At 58.4% G+C, this 25,489-nt stretch overlaps 1 protein-coding gene across 1 annotated transcript; it reads right to left on the reverse strand.

Moving 5' to 3' along the window:
* Nucleotides 1-5,083: 5,083 nt before the first annotated feature.
* Nucleotides 5,084-24,672, reverse strand: ADGRD2 (adhesion G protein-coupled receptor D2). Its single transcript, XM_054584728.1, is given in 28 exon segments — nt 5,084-5,153; nt 5,325-5,401; nt 5,665-5,706; nt 8,505-8,616; nt 9,485-9,621; nt 9,708-9,831; nt 10,310-10,455; nt 10,728-10,780; nt 10,783-10,836; nt 11,073-11,166; nt 12,249-12,334; nt 12,337-12,403; nt 18,082-18,187; nt 18,633-18,703; nt 18,705-18,758; nt 19,274-19,407; nt 20,133-20,261; nt 21,294-21,452; nt 21,455-21,557; nt 21,832-21,890; nt 21,893-21,916; nt 22,274-22,372; nt 22,734-23,084; nt 23,087-23,190; nt 23,192-23,366; nt 23,643-23,861; nt 24,188-24,243; nt 24,626-24,672. Coding segments are annotated over 28 exon segments (2,952 nt in total).
* Nucleotides 24,673-25,489: the final 817 nt, after the last annotated feature.

Raw genomic sequence — 25,489 nt, forward strand, 5'->3', positions numbered from 1 at the left:
CCTGGCAGTGCAGGTCAGACACCATCTTGGGCAGAAGGGAGCAATCATTTCATGGGCACCTGCTGTGTGCTCTCCCTCATCTCACTGTCCCTGCAGTGGCCCAATGACACAGGGGTTATAATCCAGGAGAGACACTTGGCAAGTGCTTCTCAGTCAGCGATCTGCAGGGACAGAATCAAACCTGGGTCCACTTGACTTGAGAGCACTGGCCTGCTCCTCTCTGTCCATCTGGGGGCCAGCAGAGGGCCCCAGGGCCTGGCCTTCTCATTGATTCCCTTGCCCTCCCCTCCCCCACCACTTGGTGGCAGCAGTGAGCAGCCCAACATCTGAGGAGGCTTCCTCTGCTCCAGGTGCGGTCCCAGGGTTTTGCCGGCATTGTCAGTCTTGTCCCATCTCTTCTTCACAGCCCCAGGTATGGGTGCAAAGTGGTAAATGGCCTGTCCAAAGCCACATACTGAAGAAGCGGCAGAGCCATCCTGCAAGCCTCTTGACCCACCTTGACCAGCCTCGTTTACCCCCAGGGCCACTCCTGATCCGCTGTGCCTCCGTGCAAATTAGCGAAAGGCACCCTCTCTAGAGCAGCCCTCGGCACACAGCTCAGCGGTGGCTTGTATGCAAAGAAAAAAAAAAATGTCCCTTTTCCTCTTGGCACCTTCAGAAATGAAGCAGGTGCCCTGCTTCTTGCCTCCGGGGGACTTAATCAGATCATAAGCCAATGTACTACATCACGTAACTGAGCCAGAGAAGAAGAGGAGTGAGTGATTCTGCTCCTGGGGCGGGGATGAGGGTGGGCGGGGTGGGGGGCAGTGAGTGGAGAGACTGGAAGTCTTTATAGAAGAGATGTCATCCAGACTGGGTTTTGAAGGACTCCTAGGAGTTTATCAGTTAGACAGCTGTTGGGGGCAGTCCAGGCAGAAGAAACAGCACGAGCATGGAGGCGGAGGGGTGTCAGCCACCGATGTTTGGGGACCCAAGAGGAGTTGTTTTGGTTGGAGAGTAAAGAGAGTGTGTGGGGAGGAAGGGTATGGAGCAGGTGAAGGGGAGAAAGGACGTCATGGTCCCTGCTCCTGGGCGCCTCCTCCCGACCAGCCGCCCACATTATTTTGGGAGGGCAGGCAGGAGCCTTTGCGAGGGAGAGGAAGGGGCCTGAGGACACTGCAAAGGCAGGCCGTAGGGACCCCCATCGCCCCGCCCCGCGCAGTGAGCCTGATGTCCCCTGTTCTGCAGATGATGAAGTGGCTTCCAGAGGTTCACCAGCACCGCCTGCCCCTCATCCCCAGAATGAAATATCCAGGCCTCTGTCTTTGTGTGGAGGGTCTACCCCCCCATTACTCCACCCCCTATAGATGTTGTTGCAGATGAAAGCCAAGCAGGTCCCAGAGTGGATGCAAAGGTTGCAGAGGGAGCTGGGTGCAGCTTGTACCTTTCAGGCTCTCAGGGCATCTGCTCTCTCAGCCCTGCTCCCCCTCCACCCGCTCCTGAGTACCTACCTCCCCCGGGCTGGCTGCTTTGATGCTCCTCTACTGTGCCCCGGTACTCGGCCCCAGCAGCATCTGAGCCAGGCTGAGGTCAGCAGGACAGTTGGCCTCTGTGCCTCAAGTCCTATTCCCTGGGCACCCCCTTTGGCTGGCCTTTTGACTGGGCTTACCCTGGTGCCAAGCCCTAACACAACACCAGTGTTTCACACATTCTACCCATGAAGACACCCACACTCCGAGGAGGACCCTGCCCCAGAATGGATAGTGACAGGAGCTGGTCACACGGCCAGACTCGGACTTGGGCATCTCCTGAAGCATGGCTCTCACAGACCTGAGCCGGTCCCGCCTGCCCTGGCGCCTCCTCTGGGCACTCTGCCTTCACACCACCGACTGCCACCCTGACCCCCATGCTACCCAGCTGGGCAGACCCCAGTCTGAGCTATGGAGACCCCTGTTTGTTTCTCTGCAACAATGGGGTGATGGTGGCCTCCGGTCTGAGGTGACGACCTGCGGCTCTAGGATGGGAAAGGGCTCGGCACCAGCCAGGTATATGGTCGGTGCTAATAAGTGTTGGCTGCGCCTGCCCTGATGACGATGCTGGGACTGCCTAGAGTCCCAAAACTCAAGTGGCAGCTTCCCATGTCCCTCTCTCCTCCCGGGGAACCTGGCACCCTGTCCCCATCCCCAGGCCAGGGTAATTCCAAAGAGGGACAGGTCACAAGAGGTTTATTACCAGAGATATTGAGGGGCCATTGGAACTTCAGGGCAGGTGGCAGGGATAGTGGGGGTAGGGGAGGGCAGGGAACAACCACTAACAGAAAGGGGGCCAGAGCTGTGGGACCTTGGTGGGGTTTGCGAGAGCGTCGGAGGGGGGTTGGCACTAGAAGGCGGGAGGGGCTCTGGCGGCTGGTCCACGCTGAGGTTGGTGGCTCCGGGCCTCCATCTGGGCCTCCCAGCCGTCCCCGGGAGGGGGAGCTTAGAGAGAAGTCCCCAAGTGCTCTCTAGAAATCTGGGAAGGAAGTGCACCCTTTGGGCTGGGCTGGCAGAGAATCAGGATGGGTCACCTGACACCCCCCAAGATGGGGAGGGGGCTGAGAACTGAGGCTGGGCTAAGACCTTGGGTGGGAATCCTGGCCTTGGTACCCTGGTCAGTCTTCCTCATTCCCCCTGAGCCTCAGTTTCTCCATCCAAAGAACACCTGCGTGACCCGATTGCTCCGTGGGCTTTCAGGTGGGCGGGGCAGGCACTTTGAGAGACAGACAGCTGGCAGCCTTCACTCCTCCACACCTCTGGCTCAGGCCACCTGAGTAGGTCTTGGGGTGGGGTTGCGGGCCCAGGGCGCCCGGAGGGTGGGGCCGGGTCGCAGGCAGACTGACGGGAGGCGGCTCGGTTGCTAGGAGCGGCTTTAGCAACCCACTCATTCAGCGGAGACAAAGGCGCTGTCACTTGAGCGCAGAGGCGCTGTGCCGCTCTCTTGTTCCCGCGGACGCGCTGTGCCCGCGGCGGTGGGGGCCTGGGGGCGACGGCTGGGCGCGGGGCGAGGGCGGTGTGGGGGTGCCGCGGGGAGGGGGGAGTTCAGGCCCGCGGGGAACACACCCTTCGCGGGCGCCTGCACCTTTCCAAGAGGCCTGCAGGGGGCGCCTCCAGCCCATTTTGCAGAAGGGGAAGCTGCGACTCCAAGGGACTGAAGACACTAGGCAGGGGTGACGACCAGCTGGGAGCTTGGAGGTCACACAGACCTGAGTTGAAATGTGCCTCCATTAACACGGAGGCAGCTCTGCAACTACCTCTGTGCCTCAGTTTCCCAGCTGCTGGGGCGGGGACCTGACCCCACCTCTGCCGCTGACCCTGGCTAGTCCCCACTCCTTTCTGTGCCTCAGTTTCCTTCTCTGCGCCATGGGAGGATGACAGCATCTCCACTTCCCCAGGTCTCCAGATAAAGGCAGCAAATGCTGGGGGTTTAGTACAGAGCCCGACCGCAGGGCTCGGTGAACCTGCACCTTGCTCCAGCTGCAAAGTGTCCCGGGGCTTGGTGGGGGGTGGGTGGGGCATGGAGCTGAGCTCTCCTCTCACGGGGGCTGGGGGGGGGGCTCTTGTTTAAGAGTCTGAGAACCCAGGCCCTGCCTGGTGTGGCTCAGTGGATTGAGCACCGGCCTGCGAACCATAGGGTTGCTGGTTCGATTCCCAGTCAGGGCACATGCCTGGGTCATGGGCCAGGACCACTGGTGTGGGGGGTGGTGTGTTAGAGGCAACCACTCATTGATGTTTCTCTCCCTCTCTTCTTTCTCCCTCCCTTCCCCTCTCTCTCTAAAAAAAGAAAAGGAAAAAAAAGGACCATGGCAACTCAGGCTCAGAGAGGCCGACAGGCCAGGATACCTGCACGTCCTCTCAGGCCAGGCCGAGCTGCCCCACCTGAGCAGGGACAGCGGTAACCCCAGCCTGGTCCCCTGTTCACAGGTGCCCCTACCATGCCCCCATCAGCTGCCCAGTGGGAAAACTGAGGCCTCAGAGGAGACACTTGCTCCTCCCTGGGTTTGGAAGGCCCCTTGGAGCTGGAGGTATCAGGAGGGGGGCGAGGCCAGGTGGCCAGGCTGGAGGGGCCCAGAGAGAGGGCGCACAGAGGAAGGCGGGCTCTGGGAAGGTAGGCTTCTTGCTCACTGCCCCTCCCGGGGCACCAGCTCTGGGGAGGGGACCCTAAGTAGCCCCTTCCCGGAAGCACAGACAGAGCCCGTAGTGTGCTCATGGGCACCAACAAGGAGTGGAGTAGGGTGAGAGGGAGGGTCCTTAAATTGTGAGAGGTCAGGTGTGGCTGCTTCTCAATCACTGGCAAATATTCTGGCACAGTGCTGGGGAAGGGGCGTCCAGGTGACTCGGGCAAAGGGCAACCCCGTGAGGCGGGAGCTCCACCTGAAGCCTTGAATGCTCCACAGCCTGAGGCAGAGGATGCCCGTCAGGGGGCCCGCGGATGCTCCCTCTGCTCCCCCCTCTCTGCCTGGGGGCCTGTGGCTACCTTGGTGATAACTCCCTCCACCCCATGGCCTTGGCATTCAGGCTCCACCGGCGTGCAGTCAGCGCCTCCCAGCTGCTGCCAGAGCCTGCCAGCCTGGTACCGGAGGAAATGGGAGCCCTTGGATCCCCAGGGAAAGCCCACCGCCCCAGCCCCACCCTGATCCCCGTGGTTTCCCCAACACTGCCGGAGATACTCGCTAGCCCCTCGGCAAAACCTGGCCGCCCGCCCCAGCCTCACCGGTCTCGTGGGTTCTGCGATGGAGGAGAAGGTTGTGGGGATCCAGGGGCCGTGGGTCCCTAGTGGGGGAAACACTCTCAAGTAGGGGAACTTTGGGGAGGCTGAGGCAGGAAGCTTTCTCTGTGCTCCCTCATCGCGGGTGGGAACCTCATTATCAAAGAACCTAAGAATCCATTCAAGGGTGTACCCTCCAGGTTAGTGATGAGGGAATGGAAGGCCCAGAGCAGGAAGGTGACTTGCCCAAGGGCACGCAGCAGGTGAGCCAGAAGCTGGGATTGGAACTCAGGCCCCGGCCTTCAAGTCATACCTTGTCTCAGGGCCCTGGTCTTTATCCACCCACCTGCCTTCGGGAACCCCCTCAAGCCCCTTCCACATAGATACCCGGGGCAAACGCCACCTCTGGGCTGGGCACCAGGGGCCCCTGTCCCCTGGTGGCGGTGGGAGGAAATTGGCCATCCCTCAGGCCCCGCGGTTGCGGAATTCCCTGGGCCTCAGGTCCTTTGTCTCTCAGACGTGCTGTTGCCCTCCGAGCTCTACCTGAGCACTGGGGAAACTGAGGCGCTGGGGAGCACTCGTGCTGGAGGGTGGTGAGACCATACCTCTGAGAGCCCAGTGTCTCCGAGGTGGAGCCAAGCCTGCGGGGGTGTTTGGGGCTCCCTCCCAGGGGCCCGAGGACCTGAGGGGGGGCGAGGCCCAGCCCTGGGGACTAGAGCGGGTCTGAAAGCAGAGGTTGTAGCTGACCAGACACGGCTGTGGGGCTGCGGGTGGGGCCTCCCGCCACCCCCATCCCCGTGCCTGCCCGCACCGTGAATGCCTCCGCTGCCTTCTTCTCCATCACCCTCTGCAGGGCGCTCCAGGCCCTCCCCTGACCTCTGAGGGCCGGGAGCCCACCAAGGTAAGCTGCCCTCGCCCCGCCCCCACTCATGTCCCCCGACTCACCTCTCCATTGTAGGCGACGTAGACCAGGAAGACGTACGGCCCCTGGGGACAGACTCAACAGGTGTGTGGGTGTCATTGCCTGTAACCCATTCCCCAACCACTTGGCTTGGGGCCGCAGCAGAGATACACCCAGAGACACTTTGAGATATTCAGAGAGAGGCCGATTAACACAACCCCTGCCCAGCCGTACCCCCCGCACTGGGGAGGGCGGCTGTGGCATTCTATGGCACAGAGAACTACGAGGGGCCTCGCCCCACTCCACGCCACCCCTTCAGCCTCTGGCCACCAGGCAGCCTCTGCCCTCTGTCCCTCCTTGCCCCGCGCCCCAGACCTGCCCATCCTTACCCCGCTGCAGCGGGGCAGGAAGTGAGGGGGGTTACACCCTCCTGAAGCTCCAAGGCTAAGTCAGGTCCTGGGACAGCAGACGTGTGACTGCGTTCTGACTGCGCCTCTAGCAGAGCGGCCTTCACCTCTCAGCCTCTGTCTCTTTGACTGCAAAGTGGGGATGAGGCCAGGACTTGCCTCCTGAGGGGACTGGGAGGGGCTGCGTGGGCAGGACTCAGCGCTGTGGCAGGGGCGTGGCTGGCTCTCCCTCCCCACACACGTGAGCACCAGGCATCATCCCACTAGCAGCCCCACGGTGGAGGTGGATGGATTCGTTCTCCCCATTTGACAGAGAGGGACCATGAGGCCCGGGGTGGGGACAGAGCCCCCGGCCTTCTGAGACTGACTGGGAAGGGGCAAGAGAGGTCACACTCAAAAAATGGAGAAGCCAGAGGAGTGACAGAAAAGCAGGGGCTCAAAGATCCACAAAGGAGGGGATAGAGAGAGAGGCCCAGGAAGAGCCAGGTGGGATCCATGTCAGAGAAGGGGACAGAGAGAGGGGACAGTGACAGAGAGAGCCCGAGAGACCAAGAGTCTCTCAGAAAAAATTCTGAGAGAGACACAGAAATGAGACACGGAGAGGAAAGGATAAGAAGGGGAAGGGAGGGAGACAGCGAGGGCAGGGATGGTGGCACTGGCTCCCTGCAGCTCTGTCCACCTGAGGGCCACAGGCAGGGATGGAGCTGGAGTCATCACCATGGCAACGGAGGATGCTGCCGTCCCCACTCTGTGCCAGGCGGAGAAATCCAGGCAAGGTCACATGGCGAAGGGGGCAGAGCTGGAACTCGAACCCATAGAGCTCTGGGAGAGAGCTGGGGGCTTGCGAGGAGGGCTTGTCGGTGTGAGGGAGGGGGGAGAAGCACCACCCCCTGCCCCCCACTGCGTAGGTCCAGGCAGGTCTCTGGGAGCCACGCTTCTCTGAGAACAGCATTGGAACCCCAGCTTCCTTCATTCTCCAGGCCCCTCTCTGGGCATGGCCTCCCCCATCCCCAGCAGCCCTCTTCTCTCCTCTCCCCATTCCCACACCTGCCTGGCAGAGGGGGGCGAGTCCCCAGGGCCCAGGGAGAAGACAACATGGGCCAGGCCCCGGGGGGCCCAGCACCGCGTGCACCCCTCCTGCTCCCTGCTCTGTCCTCCTTCCGCCCTTCCCTCCCCACCCTGATCACGGCCTGCACCTTCCCCCACCACATCAGCACAGGACATTCGGCAGCATCCTTTGTCGCCATATCACCAGTGCCTAGGGCAGTGCCGGCAGCTGGTGGGCATTCGAGGCATCTCACAGGGATGGGTAAATGGCCGGGTCAGGGTGCCCCCTGCCCACACACTGCGTCCAGCCTCCATGGTTCTTCCAGGACACGCCCGGCTCCGCTGCGGTCAAGGCCGAACACCCTGATGATTGACAGCACGGACTCTAGAGCGTCCCCAGTGCTGCTCCTTTCTCCTGTGAGGTCTTGGGCAAGCGGCATGGCAGGGTCTCAATCTCTCCTTTTGTAAGGCTTGCTCAGGGGTGAAAGTATGAGCTGGGGCTCAGAGGGGGCCTGCAGGGATCCTAGGTGACTGTTCCCGGGGAAAGCATGGGAGGTGCCCAGGAAACTGTCCCCAGCTCCGGGGATGTGTGGGCCCAGGATGGAGTTTGCACCTGTTTCTGAGCTGGCCTTTGTCTAGCCGTGGGCCACCCCACTTCTCGGCCCTGAGAGGGACCTGGGGCGCTCTGGGAATAGTAGGCACAGACAGCAGGAAGACCTGTGTGCGGGGCGTGGAGTGCAGGGTGGGCCGAGGGGAAGGGTGGGGGCAGGGGGCACCCTGCTTGCAGCCCCGTCTCTCGCAGCACTCAGCGCCCTGGGCTGCGGCTGTCTGCGTCCGTGTCCGGGTCCCCACAGGTCCGCAACCCCCTGAGGACGGGGACTCGGTCCAAGCCATCTCTGCGGCGCAGGACACAGGTCCCGACAGGCGCGCGGAGGGGGTCTCTGCAGCCCCAGCATTTCTGCTTCATTCACGTGGGTCTAGCATTGTCCTCCCAACCATACCCTTTGCTCAGCCACTGTCCTCACCGATGGAGCAGCTCATGCTGACCCCAGAGTAGGCCACTGACCCCAAGGGGAGAGGCGTCCCTTCTGTCCTGCACCACTGTCCCCCAGCTTCCTGAGGAGGCCAAAGTGGCTCTAGCACCAGCCTGGGGCTGGAACTTGCACCTCGCCCTTGAATGTCAGGGCAGAGGGACCTTAATGGTTCCCTTTCTGGGCCTCCATTTCCCTGACCATCACATGGGCCACGGAATCCTTCCAATTGAGGTTTTGTTCCTACCCCTTCCTCTTGACAACATCCCTGGTTGCTGCTGGTGCCTCCCATGAGGGGGAGGTAACACCCCACCCCCATCCCCTGACAAACCAGTCATCCTATCTGAGTTCCAGTGCATGTCAGAGCACAGTCCCACTGGCTCCAGGGCCTGGAGGTACCTGGAGGGAGCTGAGGCCCACGGTGGCGTAGGCCCGGGCCAGGCCGAGGCGCACCGGCTTGCCGACCAGCCAGGGCAGGCCCAGCAGCAGGGCCAGCGGGCTTTGCGGCGGCCTGTGGGGAGCAGGCCAGGCTGACTAGGGTTCCTGAGGGGCGGCGTGTGGGAGGGGCCTGGGGAGGGGCCGGAGCTGCCGACCAGGACCACGGCTCAGGACTCAGGTGTGGCTGCCGCCTTTGGCTGGACTTGGCTGTCCCTTCCCAAGGACCCAGAGGTAGTGTGAAGGAGGGGTCATGGCCCTGGGAGATGAGGTTCCAGTCCCAAAGGAAGGAAGGGCGTGGCGGCTGCCCAGAGGGAGGGCTGAGGCCTGGGTAGTGGGTCCAGGAGGACATGGAGACTGGAAGGGCTTCCTCTTCCCCCCTCCTCCAGGACCCCAGGAACTCCCTGGCTTTTCGGGGACCCACTGGCTTGGGTGGCACACCCTGGCAGAGGATCGGTGGGGAGAGGAAAGCCAGAAAGGACTCAGAGCTTCTGGAGAGAGGCCAGTGGTGTCCCCCTCTCCCGCAGGGCAGGGCCTTGGAGAGTGCAGGGCTAGGGACCTAGCTCATCGCCCTGACCCTGAACTTCTGGGGACCACCTGATTTGAGGGTCTTCCTACCTTGTCCCTACCCAGTCATCAGTGCCTTCTGCAGGCGGTGAGCCCCTAAGACAGTGGCTGGTGTCCACCTCGCCCCCCAACCATGTACCAGGTCAGTTTACCATCCCCGTGTGCTTACCATGGCACATGCTTACTGCATATATCCACACGCATGAGCATGAGTGCGCATACAAGTATAAACACATGCCCCCATATGCTCATATATAGCCTTGTACCCATGAGCACACATGGCCACACCCACCCACCACGGGCTCACACGTGGTCATGCCCAGTGGGCCCCACACCTGGCTCCCCCACTTCTCCCTGACCTCCAGCGGGGGCCTTGCCATATCTGGACCCTGATCTGCTGCTGCGGGCAGGGCTGCGGGCTCAGCACGCGGGCACGGTGCTGGGCGCTGAACACGGTGACCATCGCCACGCGGACCAGGACGCAGGTGTTGGCCTGGAGACCCGGTGTCAGTGGGTGAGGGGCTTCCCCATCCCCCACACGTCGGTCCCTCCCCACCAGGCCCCCAGGCCTTCCGCTCACAGTCAGCACGAAGACATCATCCCCACCAAGGCTCAGATTGTGTCTGTGTGCACGTTGAGCCAGCAGTGCCCAGCAGCCACATAGTCATCGGGGGACAGGGCCAGGGTGGTGGCCACGATGGGGGCCTGGGGGAGGAAGAGGTGACTCAGGACCATGCCACCCATTCTGCCCCCCCCAGGACCCACCGCCCCGCAGAGCTGCAGCCCACAGCGCTCCTGTAGGGGCAGGCGAGCTGACGCACATGGGGGAGGTGCAGGGAGGGGAGGGGGTGCTGTTGCTTTTGGGGTGACGCTGCACCTGTATGTAGCTGGGGAGTGGGAGAGCTGAGGCTGAGCTGAGGGCATTGGGCTGGAAATCAGCAGAGATGGAGGGCTGGCGAGGACGTGGCGTGTGCTGGTCACGGGTCAGGGAGTCAGCGCAGGTGGGAGGCTGACGTAGTTGAAGAGGGGGATTAAGAAGAGCTGGGCTTGAGCAGAGTAGGAGGTGGACAAAGCTGGCAAATTGACCTTGTGTCGGAGATGGGTGCTGGGTGCCGAGTGGTGCAGGGTGTTTGGTGGTGGTGGTGTTTGGTGTGGGGCAGCGGCAGTGTCACGCCCGGCAGAGTTGAGAAGAGAGTAAGCGCGGGGCGTGGTAGAGCGTCATCCTGGGGCCTGCGCGCATGCTCACGGCCATCACTTTGCTCCGGAGCAGTCGTCCCTCCACCAACATCCAGGAGAATGCAACCAAAAAGAGGAGGTATAGGGCAGCTGTGATGGCCACATATGCCACCTGTGTGTGTGTGGAGGCGGGGTACCACCAAGGTCAGCTGTGGGTGCGGCCCCACCCCGGGTCCCAGGCCCATGCCTGGCAACACCAACCCAACAAAGTGTCAGTAGGTAAGGTCTCCAGGCGGCACCCAGGGCCCAGCTCCAACATTCAGGGTCCTTCCTCTCCCCTCCAGGGACATGAAGCCAAGAGAAGATGCGGGAGGGCACCCAGGAAAGGCCGAAGGTATTTTCCCAGGGACCTCCCAGCTCGCAAGCCCCCCACTGGCTGCCCACCTTGTTGGCTTTTGCCCATTTGCTGGCCATGAGGAGGTCCTTGGCAGAGGCCGGGAGAAGGTGAGGTTCTTGTGGGCTGTGGCTCACTCCGACTTGGGGACCGTGGACAGGCAATGGAGTTGGTTAACAGGCCACTACCGCCAGCCTGCACCCCCCCTCAGCCCCTGTCTGCCTGGGTCCCCATGGACGGGCTAATGAAGCAAGTAGGGCAGCTCCACAGGGGGCCCCGGGCCACCTTCTGGTGTCAGGGAGGGACACCGACAAGTGGACGGACTCAGAGGCCCGCGAGGGGCAGGGTGGGCCCCGGGTGCCAGGCCCCTGTCGGGGGCTGGCCTCGCCTGGCTGCCAGGAAGAGCAAGAAGGTAGTGGTGAGTGCACAGGACACGCCACAGCCCACGAAGGACAGCGTCCTCAGCAGGGATTCCTCCTCTGGGCCTCTCTGTGGGAGGGACAGAGGCCCAGAGCCCAGTCACCACCCTGACCTGCCAGGTCAGGCCTCTCCCTGGCCCATGGGGCAAGGCTCCCCCGTGGCCTCCTCCGCCAAGAGGCGGGGCCAGCAACAGCCCCGGCAGGCGGGGCCAGCCAGCGTCTGCAGCTGGTGTGCCCTCCAGGAGAGGCCGGGTTGTGTGTGACGGTCGCCCCCTGAGGGGCGGGCACAAAACATCCATGCTCCGTTTTGACAGGAAAAGTGCATTTGATAGTGTGCTTTTCTAGCGTGCTCTGCACGTGCTAAGGGACGCTGGCGCTCCTGAGCACCAGGCCCTGTCTAGTGCAGAGTCTTTCTGGCTCTGGTGAGCCCAGCTCTCCCAGGCCCCTCCCGGCCGTGGCTTTGCCCGCAGTCTGTAAATGCTGGTGCCTCTCAGGGCATCTCCTGGTCCCATGTCCTTTTATTTCTGACCTCATCTTGGCCACGGCTTCACCTACTGGCTCCTCCTTTCCAGCAGAGACCCTTCTCTCCCCAGACACCAGGCCACAGACCCCGAGGCCCCTCAGACTGGTGGCCTGCCCCAACCTGCTGCCCACCTGTGCCCCTCAGAGACGGCCCCTCATCTCCCAGTTGCCTGGCCCTTTATGCCGACCACCCCTCCTCGTCCCTCAGTCCAGTTTCCTCGTCTTTCCACTGTCCCCAGTCCAGGCCCCCCCGCCCGAGCCTAGGCCAGGCCTGCGGCCCCTTAATGTTCTCCCTCCCGCCACCCCCCGCCCCCTGCCCCCAGCATCACTCTTACACTGGGGGCTCCCTGTGGCAAATCCAAGACCTGCCCCCTGCGACAGGATCAGCCCCAAGCCTGGCATTCGAGGCCCTGTGTGATCCGACCCACGCCCACCTTGCCCCCTACGCTCTTCTACTCCTGGGCCCACACTGGAAGGTACAGACACACCAGAGTTCCAGGAGGTAACAGGTCTGCCGTTTCTGGCCTCCTTGCCTTTGCTCAGACTGGCCCTCTGCTTGGAGCACCTTTCTGCTCACCTCCTGTTCATCCTCAGGACTTGGTCCCCCCAGGCTCCCCAACAAGCACTCACCTGGGCATCATACACCTGCAACAGGATGGCGAAGGTGGCGCTCTGGCTGCAGAAGCCGGCGGCAGACTCCTGGTGCAGGGCAGCACAGAGCAGCCAGTGGTGGTCCAGGAGCCCGCGCTGTTTGGGCCGGGGGGCGGGGAGGGAACAGAAGGGTTGGCCATGGGTCGGGAAGCTGGTGGCAGGCAGAAAAAAGCCTCTCCCTGAGGCCTGGGGCCCCTCCATGCCCTCTCTCTAACCAGCTATGTGACCTTGGACAAGTCGCTGCTGCTCTCAGGCCTCAGTTTCCCACCTGTAAAATGTGCTGAACATTATCAGGAGTGGTAGGAGGGTGGGGCTGACACCAGTGATCGCCACTGATTAACTGCGTTCATTATGACGTTCATTCTCCTAGCTCAAGTTCCGGTGGGGGGAGCTTGGTAACCCCTGTGCCCTCCTCTGCCCCTTCAAATGCCCAAGAGCCCTGGTCCTGGGCATATCATTAACTCTAAGACCTATTCAACAGATGAGTCTCCTCCTAGGTATCCCACAGAGTAGGCTTGCATACCTCCTATGACAGGGAGCTCACTACCTCCTGGGCAAGAGACTCCCCCTGAGTGGGGCCTGGAGCCACCTGCACACGGCAGATGGGGAACGAAAGCTCAACGCTCCCAAGTCCTGCCTCGTCCTCAAGCAGAATGGATGTCTTGAAAAAATTGCCTGAGTTAAAGAACTTGACAATGGAAGATCACCCGATGCTGAAGTTCTGGAAAGCACAGCCGGGCCCCACCAGCTTCTGAGGGAAAGCCTGAGGGCAGGAAACAGGGAGAGGGCAGGTGTGCGTGGGAAAGGAGAGGGGCCAGAGGATGCAGGCGGAAGCTGGGGCCACCTTGCGTTTGAGGGACTGCGGGTTGCCCACCGTGGGTCATGGGTGAAGCAGCTGGAGGAAACGTCTGTGAGAAGCAAAGCAAGGTGAGCAGTATGTGTGGTGTGGAAATTCTGGGGACAAGCTAGCCCACCCTCTGGGGAGGGGTTATGCCACCTGGATGCTCTGCACCTGGTGAGAACAGATAGGTCTCTATCCACTGACGGGAAAGGGCCCCACCATGTTGTTTGGTAAAGAAAAAGGCTGCCCAACAATATGCATAGTATGGACCCATTTACGTAGCAAAAAATAAGATCTATGTAAGTGAGAAAACCCACACAGAGAGTCTGGAATCAAACACACAGCTAACTTGATGATCCTTAAGCAAGGACAATGATATAGATTTTATGTCATCAGCAGTAAGGAGACAGCTGGTGGCCAGTGGCAGCCGCCCCAGTCCAGGCAGGGAGGCAGCCTGAGCTCTGGACTTGGGCTCTTTGTCTCGACTGGGGAGGACAATGACACCGTCACCTTGGTAGAACATGATGCTTTGTCTTGTGCCAAGTTCTTTCATATGATTTACTGTGGGTGATCATAGTAACATAGGAGACAGGTGTAAATTCCCATCATTTCAGATGAGGAGACAGCCTCAGAGAGGGGAGTTCACCTGCTCAAGATCACACAGCGCAGAGCTGAGACCAGGCCCTGATGTGGTCACCTCCACGCTCTTCCCGCTGCTCCGTGGTGCAGCCTCCAGAGAATATGTTACTTCTCAGGTTGGCTGAATTATCATCCCAGGGATTCAATCGCTCATAATATTTTTCCTGGGTCTTGGGTACTATGTTAGGTGCTGGGACGCAAAGAAAGCTGCTGTGCGCTTTCAAAGTAGATGGTTGTTATACCACTGGTAGCATCTTCAAGGGGGGCAAACGGAAGTACCACTATTGCTGGAGGCTCAAAAGCCACCACACTATTTGTGTCCAGTAGCCCCAAACCTGGCTGTATATCCCCAGGAAAGAGCCATCAGGACATGTATTTTGAGTGAGGATTTTCACAGCGTTCGGCCGGGTAAACTGTGACAGAAGAAAGGCCTGCAGACATTTTGCGTGCATGACCAGGAGGGGTCACGTTCATTTTGGACCATCATCTGGGGAAGGTGGTGGTTTTGGACTTGGCTGCAGTCGAGGCCTGAAAGGACAGGATCGCAAAGGGACATCTGTGACTGAGATAACACAGAAACACCTGCAGGGAAGATGGAAAACACAGCGTTTACTTGGCTCAGCTGAAAGGGCTTTGATTTCGCAAACGGGGACAAAATGTATGTGCTGTGTGCCCTGGGAGACTGAAAAGGGATACACCAAAACGTTCACGGCAGCTGTCTCTGAGTAAGAGGATCATGTCTTCTTCACCCTTTTCTATATTTTCCAAATTTGCCACAAAGAGCGATCTCTTACTTTTAATTATTTTTTATTTTAAGGTACTTAAAATCGTAGAGTTAATATGTAAATACAATCTTAACAGCTTTTTGAAAATATAAACACAACTAGTAAAATTCCAGCTAGGCTGGCCAAGAATGAAAAGGCAGACGGCAGTCTAGACCCTGGAGGTATTAAAAGGGTAGTAGGTGAATTTTACGAACGACTTTATGCTAGAACTTTGACAACCTAGAGGAAATGGACAAATTCCTTAAAAGGCACAAATTACCAAACTGCCTCAAGAAGAAATAAAATACCCAAATCACCTTCCATCAACTAAATAAGTAGGACTCATCTTGAAGTCTTCTCACAAAGAAAACATCTCGCCTCAAAGACTTCACTGGTCTTCGCTACTATCAAACACTTAAGGAGAAATAGTACCAATTCTGGAAAACTCTTTCAGAAAGCAGAAGAGGAGAGAACACTTCCCAGCTCATTTTATGAGGCTAGCATTAATTTGATAACAAGACCAGAGGAAGACAGTAAAAGAAAGCTACAGATTATATTCATGAACATATACACAAAGACCCTTAAAAATATCAGCAGATCGAATAGAGCAGTATACACAAATTGAATCTAGCAATAGAAGCAAATGGGGTTTATTCTAGGAGTCCGAGGTTGCTTTAATATTTGAAAATCAATGCAATTTACTATATTAATATAATAAGAGAGAAAATGACACATTTGGTAAAACTCAGTTGAAGGGGACTGAATTTGAAAAGGGGCACCTATGAAAAGCCCACAGCTAACACCGCACTTAATGGCGAAAGGCTGAATGTTCTTTCCCCGAGGCGATGGACCGGACAAGGACGTCCGGCCACACCACTCCTACTCAGCACTGAAACAGACTCTGTCTGCTGCACCAAGGACGGAAAAAGAGAAAAAAACACGGATTAAGAAGGAGAAAATGAGACTGTCTTCATCTGCAGATGGCATGAGCCAGACACAGAAAGTCCTCAGAACTCCATGAGGGAGCTGTTGGAAGTACCGAGTTTAGCAAGGCTGCAGGATAGAATGTCATTATAGAAAAACCAACTGGGTTACTCTGTACTGGTCATGAAAAATGAAATTTGAATTAAGAAAACCAACACTATTTACAATAACCTCTCAAACTTTGGGATACTTGAGGCTATATTTAACAAGATACTTCAACACCTGCAGACTGAAAACCATGGATCACTGATGGGATAAATTTAAGAAAATCCAAAGAGTCAAGAAATATACCTCGATCATGGGCTGACAGACTCGTTGTAAGGATGCCAGTCCAATGCAATCCCAATCAGAATCCCAGGAGGCTTTTTTACAGACATCAACAATCTGATTCTAAAATTTCTGTGGCAGCGCAAAGAGCCTTGGACAGCCAAAGCCACTTTTGAAAAGAACGAAGCTGGAGGGCGTGCGCCCGCAGATTTTAAGGCTGGCCGTATAGCTGCACTCACCGGGGCAGCGTGAGCCGAGCAAGGGAGAGACAGAGAGATCAATGAGACGGAACAGAGCGCCCAGAAATAGACTCCCACATATATAGACAACGGACTTTCAACAAGATAAAGGTGACAAGGTACTTCAATGGGAGAAAAAAATAACCTTTACAACAAATGCTTGGAGGTGGAGGTCTATGTGGGAAAATGAACTTCAACCCTTACCTGCTATAGTACTCAGAAATTAAATGAAATAAACCACAGACTTTAATGTAAAAGCTAAAATGATGAACTTCTGTGGCCTTGGGATGGGCAAAGATGTCCTAGATAGGAGACAGAAAGCATAAACCCTGCAAGGAAAAAAATTGGTTAAGTTGGGCTTCATCATAAACAAAAATTTACTTTCCAAAGGCACTGTTAAGAAAATGAAAAGACAATCCATAAACTAGGAGAAATTATTCACAAAATGCATATATGACAAGGGACCTGTATCCAAAATATATATAGAATTCTTAAAATTTAAAAATAAAATAAATAATTTAAAAATCGGGGGTGGGAAGGGCAGCAGGGAGCAGAGAGGGGAATGGGGACAGCTGTAATTGAACAAAAATAAAAACATTAAAATAATAAATAACAATTGGGGAAATGACTGGAACATACATTTAACAAAGGAAGATATGAATGGCTACAAGTGTATAGGAAGATGCACAGAATCATTGGTCCTCAAGGAATTGCAACTTGGAACCACAATGAGATATTAATACCCCACCAGTCTAATGAATGACATGAAAAAGCCAGACAAAAGATGTGCAACATCTGAAACTCTCATACACTGCTGGTGACCATGTAAGAAGGTACAACCGTTTTGGAAAACAGTTTCCTAGGAAGTTAAACATAAGCTTATACAATCCAGAAAGTCCACTTTGGGGTATTTACCCAATAGAAAGACTTCATATGTGCACAAGAGGATGTGTATGAATATTTATAGCAGATTTACTCATAGTATCCCCAAGTGGAAACAACTCAACTCTCCATCAATGGGTAACTGGAAAGAACAAATTATGGTACATCCATATACCACTCATGGAATTCCACTCAGCAGTAAAGGGGAGCGATTGTTGAAACCGGCAACAACACAGATGATTCTCAAAAACACCAGCTGAGCAAAAGAAGCCAGAGCACAGTACACAGTACATGCTTCCATTTATGCGAACCTTCCGAAAAGGCAGATACGATCTCCTGCCACAGAAAGCAGATCCGTGATTTCCGGGGTGAGAGCAGGGGAGGCGCACGAAGGCGTCTGGGGAGGGGAGGAACGTCCTCCGCCTTGACTGGGGCAGTGGCGCCACCTGTGCACACGTGGGTCAAAGCTCATCAGGTTGTGTCCCTTCAAAGGGACGCTTTAGTGCATGGAGCTTTATGTACTTCAATCTGCTTGATTTTCAGAAAGTCTTCGGGGGGCGTGCACGCGTGTGCCCAGGAGTAGTGCTGGTGAGCATAGAAGACTTCAGCTTTCTCTGAAATGCGCTAACATTTCAGAAGCAAGGAATAATTTGTATATTTCAGATAGTAAAATTAAACAACATATCTTGGAGATATTTCCATGTCAATTTATGGCAAAATCCCTCACTTCTTATTTAACTTGAGGTGACTGTTCCATTGTGTGGCTCCACGAGGCTTGTTAAATAGTCCCCTGCAATGGGCACGTAGGGCGTTTTTCGCTCTCATGAAGCGGGTCACAGTGGAGGCCTCTGCACACCTCCCTGTGTGTTCCAAAGGGAACCACTTCCTTTTTGTCACCCAGACCTGTAATTAAATCCCAGCTCCAGGACAATCAGCGCCTCTCCTGAGTTCACTTTTCATGTGCGTGGACCGCCGGAGGATTGAATGAATGGGGCTTGTCTAAGATGCCCCGGCATAAAGCGCGATACGTTCCTTCCCTCCCCCTCCCCTTGGGGACAACGGGGATGGCTTGTAAATGAGGGTTTTTCTTGGACATTTTTAGACTGTGGTTGTGCAATGAACAAATAATAGGAGAAGGGAGAGGCCAAACAAAGTAAGTGTACAAGGTGGCTGTTTGCCAGATGTGCTCTCTGTACCTGAGCTTCATGTCACAGGTGAAAAGTGGCAGCCATGGTGACTTCCCCAGTCTCGTCCCACCCCTCAGAAGAGAGGATGGCTGACCCCACCTGCATGCGCAGGAGCCTGTGGGGAAAGAGGGAGCTTTTAAGGGCACCACCTGGCTATGAGGTAGAAGTCATGCATGGCTGGGGACCCTCTCTTTCAGGCCACTGTGGTGATAACACCCTTTGTGCCCAAAGAAACATCAGGAAAGGCCCTGTGCTGGGAATTACGGCACCTGGGTCCCTCTAGTCTTGCCTTGGGGACTTACTGGTAATTTGAGTTAGGACCTGTCCCATCCTTGAGTCTCAACACTGAAGCCAGGGCCCAGGCAGGAGCTGGGCCATGTTCCCACAAGCACCCTGCTGCTGGGCCCAGAAACATGTGTGAGTCTGGGGTCGGGGGGTTGGTTCCGGGTTAAGGGCAGAGCTGCCCACCCGAATGAGGGGCCCCGGGAGGAGATGGAGGCCTGGACTTCCCTGGGGAGGACTCCCAGGGTCTCGGCAGCCTGCCGGTGGGGCTCATGCACCTCTGCACTCTGCCGGCCTCTTTAGAGCTGCTGGGGGCCTGGGGCTCTAGGCCAGGCCCCCCCCCATGGTGTGTGGAAGATGCCTGAGCTGAACCCGCTGTGGATGGCTGTGGTTCCAGAGAGGCCGGGCTGGGTGGGAGGGGGCCCAGGACCCCACCCAGTGACTGACTGAGCAGGCACCGTGGGCTGGTCTGAGGGAAAGCTCTCCCTACCTTACAGGTAGGGAAACTGGGGCTCACAGAGGTCACGTGACTTCCCGACGACCACACAGTCAGTAAGTGGCAGAGCCAGAATCCCAGCCCCAGTCCATGTGCCTAACCTGGCAGCTCCGGGGCCCTGTGTCCCTCATTCTAATCCTCCACCCCTGGGAGGCACAGGGTGGGAGCTCCCCCCATCACCCACTTCGGAGGGGAGCCGTGTGGGGTTCAGTGGGGGAGACTAAGGGAACGCCTGCTACGTGGCAGGTGCTTTCAACCTCCTAACAACCCGCGAGGCAACTGCTGCCATGACCGTCTTCCAGATGAGGAAACGGGCTCTGAGAGGTGAGGTGACCTATTCAAAGTAGCAGAGCTGGCCGCGGTGACAGTGGGGTTTGACCCAGATCCCAGCGAGGCCCCATCACTCCTGCCCCCTCACCCACCTTTCCCAAGGAGCCGCCTCACCTCAGCCGTGGGGACCGGCACCTGGCCGAGCCCCTGCGGGCACCCACCGGGCACTGTGAACACGTAGCCCGCTGTGCTGGCCTCTCTCAAGGGCAGGCCCCGCACCTCCAGGCCTGCGGGCAGATGGGGCTGGTGGCTGGACCTCAGGGGGCACGTCTCTCTGCGGAGCTGGTCCGGCTCACAGAGTCTGCTGCTGCTCTACCTGCCAGAGGCCTAGGGGGCCGCTACTCTGCTCAGAGAGGTTCAGCAACCTGCCCAGGGTAGATCTGACTTCTGCAAGCCCAGGGGGCGGGGGGGCTGAGAAAGGAGTTAAGGGGGGTAGGGGGATGGGCAGGACCTGAATATCAGTGAGCCATCAGAAACCCACGAGCACAGGAGGGACACAAGTCTTGCCAGAAGTCCCACCGCAAGTGCTCTCCGATTCACTCTACGCTCACTCGCTGAGTGTGTGCTTGGGCCCGGCCCTGAGGTGTGGAATTGACTCAGAAATGGCCCTGGCACCCTGCAAGCTACCGGAATTACGTGATCACCACAAGTGCAACAGGAGGTGTGTTCAAGGCACTGGGGTAGGAACTGACTGTGAGGAGAGAGCCAAAACCAGGGAAGGCTCCCTGGAGGAGGCGATGCTTAAGCAGGTTTTGAAGGCTATGCAGGAGTTTGCTAAGTCAAGAGAGAAAGGGCATATGCTGGATGGAGGGCACAGCATGGGCAAAGGCAGCAACAGAGTGGAGTGTCAGGGAGTGCGGAGAGCTCCCAGCGAGCAGGGCTGAGGAGGGATGTCTGAGCCCAGGCCCCGCCCTGAGCCCTGCTGTGAGGGACGGATGGGTGGCAGCCTCACGCACATGGCGGTGCTGGGTGTACACTCGGGGACACTCGGAGGTCAGCGTGGTGGTCAGCAGGAGTGCCAGGGGCTGGACACTTGCCACCAGGGCCATGCGTCCACCAACCACCTGGGAGGAAGTCACATCTCAGCTCCCTCTCACATTCTGTACCCCACCGGCCCTGACCTCCAGGTCAACACATTCTCAGGGGCCTGTGAGGTGGCCTGTCTGCTGGCCTGTCCTGTGCCAACCGGGCCCCCCTCTGAAGGCAGGGCCATGCCTCCCCTTTCTTTGGTCTGACTCAGTGCTAGAGCTGCAATAGGTGCTTAACTTTTAGATTCCCAAAGAAAGGCTGGGTGGGGGGTGGTGGTGAGGACAGGGCAGGGAGGGGAGAATGTGCGCCAATGGGACACCTACTTGCGCTGTGCTGCGCAAGACCCCAGGCCCCCGTTCACTCTCTCCATTGCCTAAGCTTATCATCCCCGTTCTCCAGGGAAGAAAACCGAGGTTCAGAGTCTAGTTTTTCTTAGTCTATCACAGAGACTCAGGTCCCCAGTCAAATGTGGGCTTACACACTTCCCAGGATGGGGAGCTCACCCCCTGAACAGGTGAACCATTCCCTGGAACCAGCCTCCTGTGCTGTGTCATCCCCTCCCTATCCCCAGGCCCAGGTCCCACTTCTGCCCTCTGGGGCCAGAGGGGGAACTCGCTGCTCTGTCAGCCCCAGAGACTTGCAGGCAATGACCATGTCCCCGTGTTCTCTCCCTTCTTTAGGCTGATCCCTCTCAAGCCTACAGCCACTTCTGCTAGGATGAGGTTTCCAACACGCTCACCAACTGGATAGTATCTCCTGTGTCCTCCAGAGTATCCGGGCCTTTTGGGCAGACAAGACGGTGTGACATTCAGCCCGGAGGACCTTCCGCTTAAGGTGGTCAGCAGATTCTCAGATATGGGGGAAGCCCATGTTGATTAGTGGCTCCTAACCATTTTTAACTCCTGTTCAAGAGCAGTTGTATGCGAAAATTCCCCTTATAAAATAGGGCTGAAGAGGAACTACTCTTGATGGAAGGGGTGATGGCGCTCGCGGCTACATCACAAGCTGGTGGCAAAGCTGGGACCAGAGCCCAAGCCCTGGACCCGCCGGCTCTGTCAACCTTGCCTCACTCACTGGCAGCCACACACACCAGCTGGCTGCTCCTCCAGGACTGGGCTGGCCACAGGCAGGACACCTCAGCCCTGCTCCTCCGAGGGGCCTGCCACGGGCGCTGGCTCCCCAGCCCTGAAGGCTGTCACCCTGTTTAGGAAGAGCACGACAGCCAGCAGCCCAGCTGGCCCCAAGGAGGTGCCTCCTTTGCCAGGACGCCCTCCAGGACACCCAGGAAGCTGGAGGCCTTGGCCGAGGACAGATCTCCATGGGCTTCAGAGAGAGGGTCAGGGAGGAGCTGTGGGTGGCGGAGCCACTTATGGCTGGTCTGGCTGTCAGGAGGGGATCCACCAGCGGCCGCACTTGGGCTCTGCCAGGGTCTTCTTGGTGGGTGGGGGTCTCACTTGTCACAAGCCCACAGTTCTCAAGGACTCCAAAATAGGGAGCATAAACCACCTTACTTCCTGCAGACACATTAGGCAGGTGACCCCCTTGCAGGTGAGGAGACTGAGGTGCAGGGGGGTGGCCCACAGTGCCCCAGACTCTTCAGCACCCTGGAAGGGGGCTCGCACCACGATGGCGTTGGCTAAGGCATTGACTCGGCTGATAACATCCTGGCCAGGCCATGACCGGCGTCCCGCAGCCACCGATATGTCTCTGCAAAAGGGGATGCCAGGCTGGGTTCTGCTCTTCCCTGCGGGGACCCACCCACCCTGTGCTGCCCTGGGGAGGAAGAATTTTGCCAGCTATGTGTCTGGAGTCTTACACATGGTGTTCTAGATGGGGAAATTGAGGCACAGAATGGCAAAATCACTTGCCCAAGGTCACATAGCTGAGATTCACCCCCAGGTTTTTATGGTCCCTCTGGCTTGTGGTCTAGACTTCCTGGAGGCCCTGAGACTCTGAGAAGATCCTGAACTCCCCGGCTGTGTCACCTGCTCACTCCCCCTTGGCTTACACTGGCCTCGACCCAGCTGCCCCTTCAGCAGAGCCCAGGACACAGCCCAGGTGCACCTGTCGGGTAGCAGCAGAGGAAGGGCCTCGGCTGCAGGCAGGGCAAAGAGCCCTGGACACAAGGTCCTGGGTCCCACGTAGGGCACTCCTCTGACAGCACTGGCCTAGGTGGGAGAGGCGTCAGGGCCGCATCCTCGCTCGCCAGCGGTCTCCAAGACCCACTGGCCTTAAAGGCGCCTGCACACCTGAGAGGGCGCCAGGGCTCACGGCCTGGGAACCTGGGAGAAGGGCGTTGCAGACAGCATCCGGCGGAGCAAAGTGGCTAGGGGGCGAGCCCACTCAAGTTATTGAATACTCAAGGGACCCACCGCTTGGAGTTGGCATGGCTGGCCAGAGATGCTCATGGCCAAGTTGGGAAGGGTTTGGGTCTTACAATCAGAACGGAGTGCACGGGGCCGAAGGGCGAGGCGTTGAGCCAAAGGGCAGGACATGGTCAGGCAGCCAGGGGGTGGGGCCGTACCCCGACGAAGAAGGCCGACCCGCACCAGCGGCAGCAGCAAGGGCTTGAGTTCCAGGGCGCCCAAGTCCCAGCGGAAGAGCAGGCGGCTGGGGAGCGCCGCGCAGGCCCGTGCCCTATGAAGCTGGGCCGGGCTCAGCGCGCGTGCCCAGAGATGGAAGTGGGTGAGGTTGCCGCTAAAGGCGTCACGCACCGAGAAACCACCATTCAGAGAATCCTGATCTTGACCCAGCACGAGGATGCCGCCAGGTGGCACCGGCTGGCCAAGTCTCCAAGCTACGGCGCGCCGCCGCCCGTCAGCGAACAGCGCCCAGCGCCCGCCGCGCCGCTTCCATGTGGCACACATGTGTGCTAGTGGCCATCCGCGCGGAAGGCAGCGAGAAAGGGCGCGTGGTGCCCGCGCACCACGTGCGCGACGTGCACGGCGCCTCCAGGCTCGGCGAAGGCGCACAGCTGCAGCGTTGGCCACTGTCGGCGCGGCAAGAGAGAAGAGCGCCGCGGTGTAGGCAGAGGCAGCGTCCCACTGCACGTGCACGCACATAGTCAGCGCCTCCAGCGCGGGCAGGGGTGTCCGCAGCTGCGCTGCTTGGTCCGTGGTCCTCTTCCCGAACACCAGCGCCGCCGCGGCTCGCGCGCCTGCAGGGATATACGGGCTGGGACCTCAGTCTCCCCGGGTGCGCGCACCATCCTACCTCTGAAAGCCCCTTTAGCACAGCTGCAACGTCTCTCCTGGACTTTGGATGCCTTACCTCCCTCGGGAAGGATGAAGTGGAGTCTCCAGTGCCCATGCCCAGGAGGCAACCCTCTTTGTGACGGGGACTTCCTCTGGGCTCACTGTACAAGGACTTCCACTGTGGGCTCCTATCTCTGGACATCAGCAAATCCTCTATTTCCCCCGCTGCCCAGGCCCACACTCAGGCCTCCGTGGGGGTCTTTGTAAAGGGGCCTTTCTTTGGGCCACCCAGATGGTGTCGGGCAGCCATGAAGCGAGGATCCCATCTGGGGGACCCAGTGCCGAGTGACCAAACCGCTACGCGCAGGACTCTTGGGCCTGTCACCAGCTCAGCCGCCGCCCTGGGAACTTGCATACTCCACCTACGGCGGCCACCACCTCGCTGGCGGCCACTGGGGCTGCAGGGCGGGAACAGCGGTGGTGTGTGTGAGCGTCCGATGGCGGTGGGAGGGCAAGGACCCTGGGCTTGGGGTCAGTCTGGGCTGGACGGGGCCCAACTCTGGCCATTCTATCTCTCTCCCTTGACAAGCTTGTTTGTCACCAGTATAAGGGCAGGAATGAGAAGGACAGGAATGAAACTTTCAGCCCAGGGCCAGCCAGGTAGGGGCTAACTCATTATGGCATTTCCTCACTCGCTTTGCATTGGAGGCCAGCGCACCAGGTGGATCACGGGCTGGCGGAACCGGGGAAGGGGGGAGCCTCTCTGGGGGATGCTCATACCAACCTGTGTCCCAAGGGCTCCTTGATTCACCTGGGGAGTTGGAGGGGTTCCCAGAGAGACTCCGTATAGGAGAAGATAGGTAGGGGCTGGGTCAGGTCCCCACTCCCGCATGTGCTATTGAATGCCTACTGTGTGCTCCAGTGGGGTGCAGTAGAAGCTGCAGGCTCTGCAGTCAGACCTGGGTTCAAGTCCCATGCGAAATGGGGTCTTGGGTGGGCCACTTCCCTGCCCTGAGCCCGATTCCCCTGTGTGAGGAATAAAGAAGATGATGAGTGAATGTAAAAAAGGTGTAGCACCTAGTGAATGCTTTTATTCTAGTTCTATGCCAGGGGCTTGTCTTTCATAATCTTTGCAGGGACCTTACGATGTGAGGTGCCCACTTGGAACCCTGGTAGCTGTGAGTCCCCTTGGCCCCCTCCTCTGCACCCCCATCCCAGAAGCTCAGGTACCAGGAGGTAGAGGAGGCAGTAGCAGGTAGAGGGGGCCATTCTGGATCCGTCAGGGGCAGGCGAGGAGCTGTAGGGCTCATAGGCATGGCCACTGGGGGCTGGGCAAGGAAAATCAGCTCAGTGCCCTGCCTTGCTATCCTCTCTGTCTACGGGGTCACCTTGTCCCTTGTTTGGCTTCCACATCCCACTGGGCTGGACACCCAGGATGGGATGGCCCACCCACTGGGGATGACATGTCCTTGCACAAAGGGGTGGTCCAGGAGCCCCTTCCAGGGCCGCAGCTGGGAAACACTGTCGCGCTGGTAAGCTGGGGAGGCCGGGGTGGACAAAGTGCAGGGCCTCCACAGAGGGACGGGGGGCTCAGGGCTCTGTAGGCTTCCCCCAGTTCTTTGGGGTCCACAGCTTGGCATTCAAGGCTCTGCTTCGCCAGGCCTCTGCTAAGCTCACTGGCCTCACAGGTTCCACCGCTGGCCCGCGCAGCCACCTTTCCCCTGATCCCAGGCTGCTGCCATGTCCCCATTTCCTCAGGCAGCATCCCTCCTCCAGACCTTTGACCATGCTGTCCCTCTTGCCTGGACTGGCCTCCCGTTCCCTCAGTGGCTCCACCTAAAAGGTCAGTTTGCTACCCTTCACCCACCCAGCCCAGGCGCCAGGCCCGCTACAGCCAGGAGCTTAGTAAACTGGGGAAACCCCAATCACGGGGGATTTGGAGGCTGCTCTTGGCAGCCCAGGGGGGCTTCAGGCCGGGAAGAGCCCTGGCCAGGCAGAAATATGCCTCAGAAGACGCTGGAGATGAAAAACACTCCCCTGGGCTCGCCAGCTGGCCTCATGCCACCAGGAAGCCTGGAGCCACCGT

This window comes from Pteronotus mesoamericanus, unplaced genomic scaffold (assembly GCF_021234165.1).
Source record: "Pteronotus mesoamericanus isolate MK-2021 breed Mesoamerican mustached bat unplaced genomic scaffold, CSHL_Meso_final contig_78, whole genome shotgun sequence".
NCBI lineage: Eukaryota > Metazoa > Chordata > Mammalia > Chiroptera > Mormoopidae > Pteronotus > Pteronotus mesoamericanus.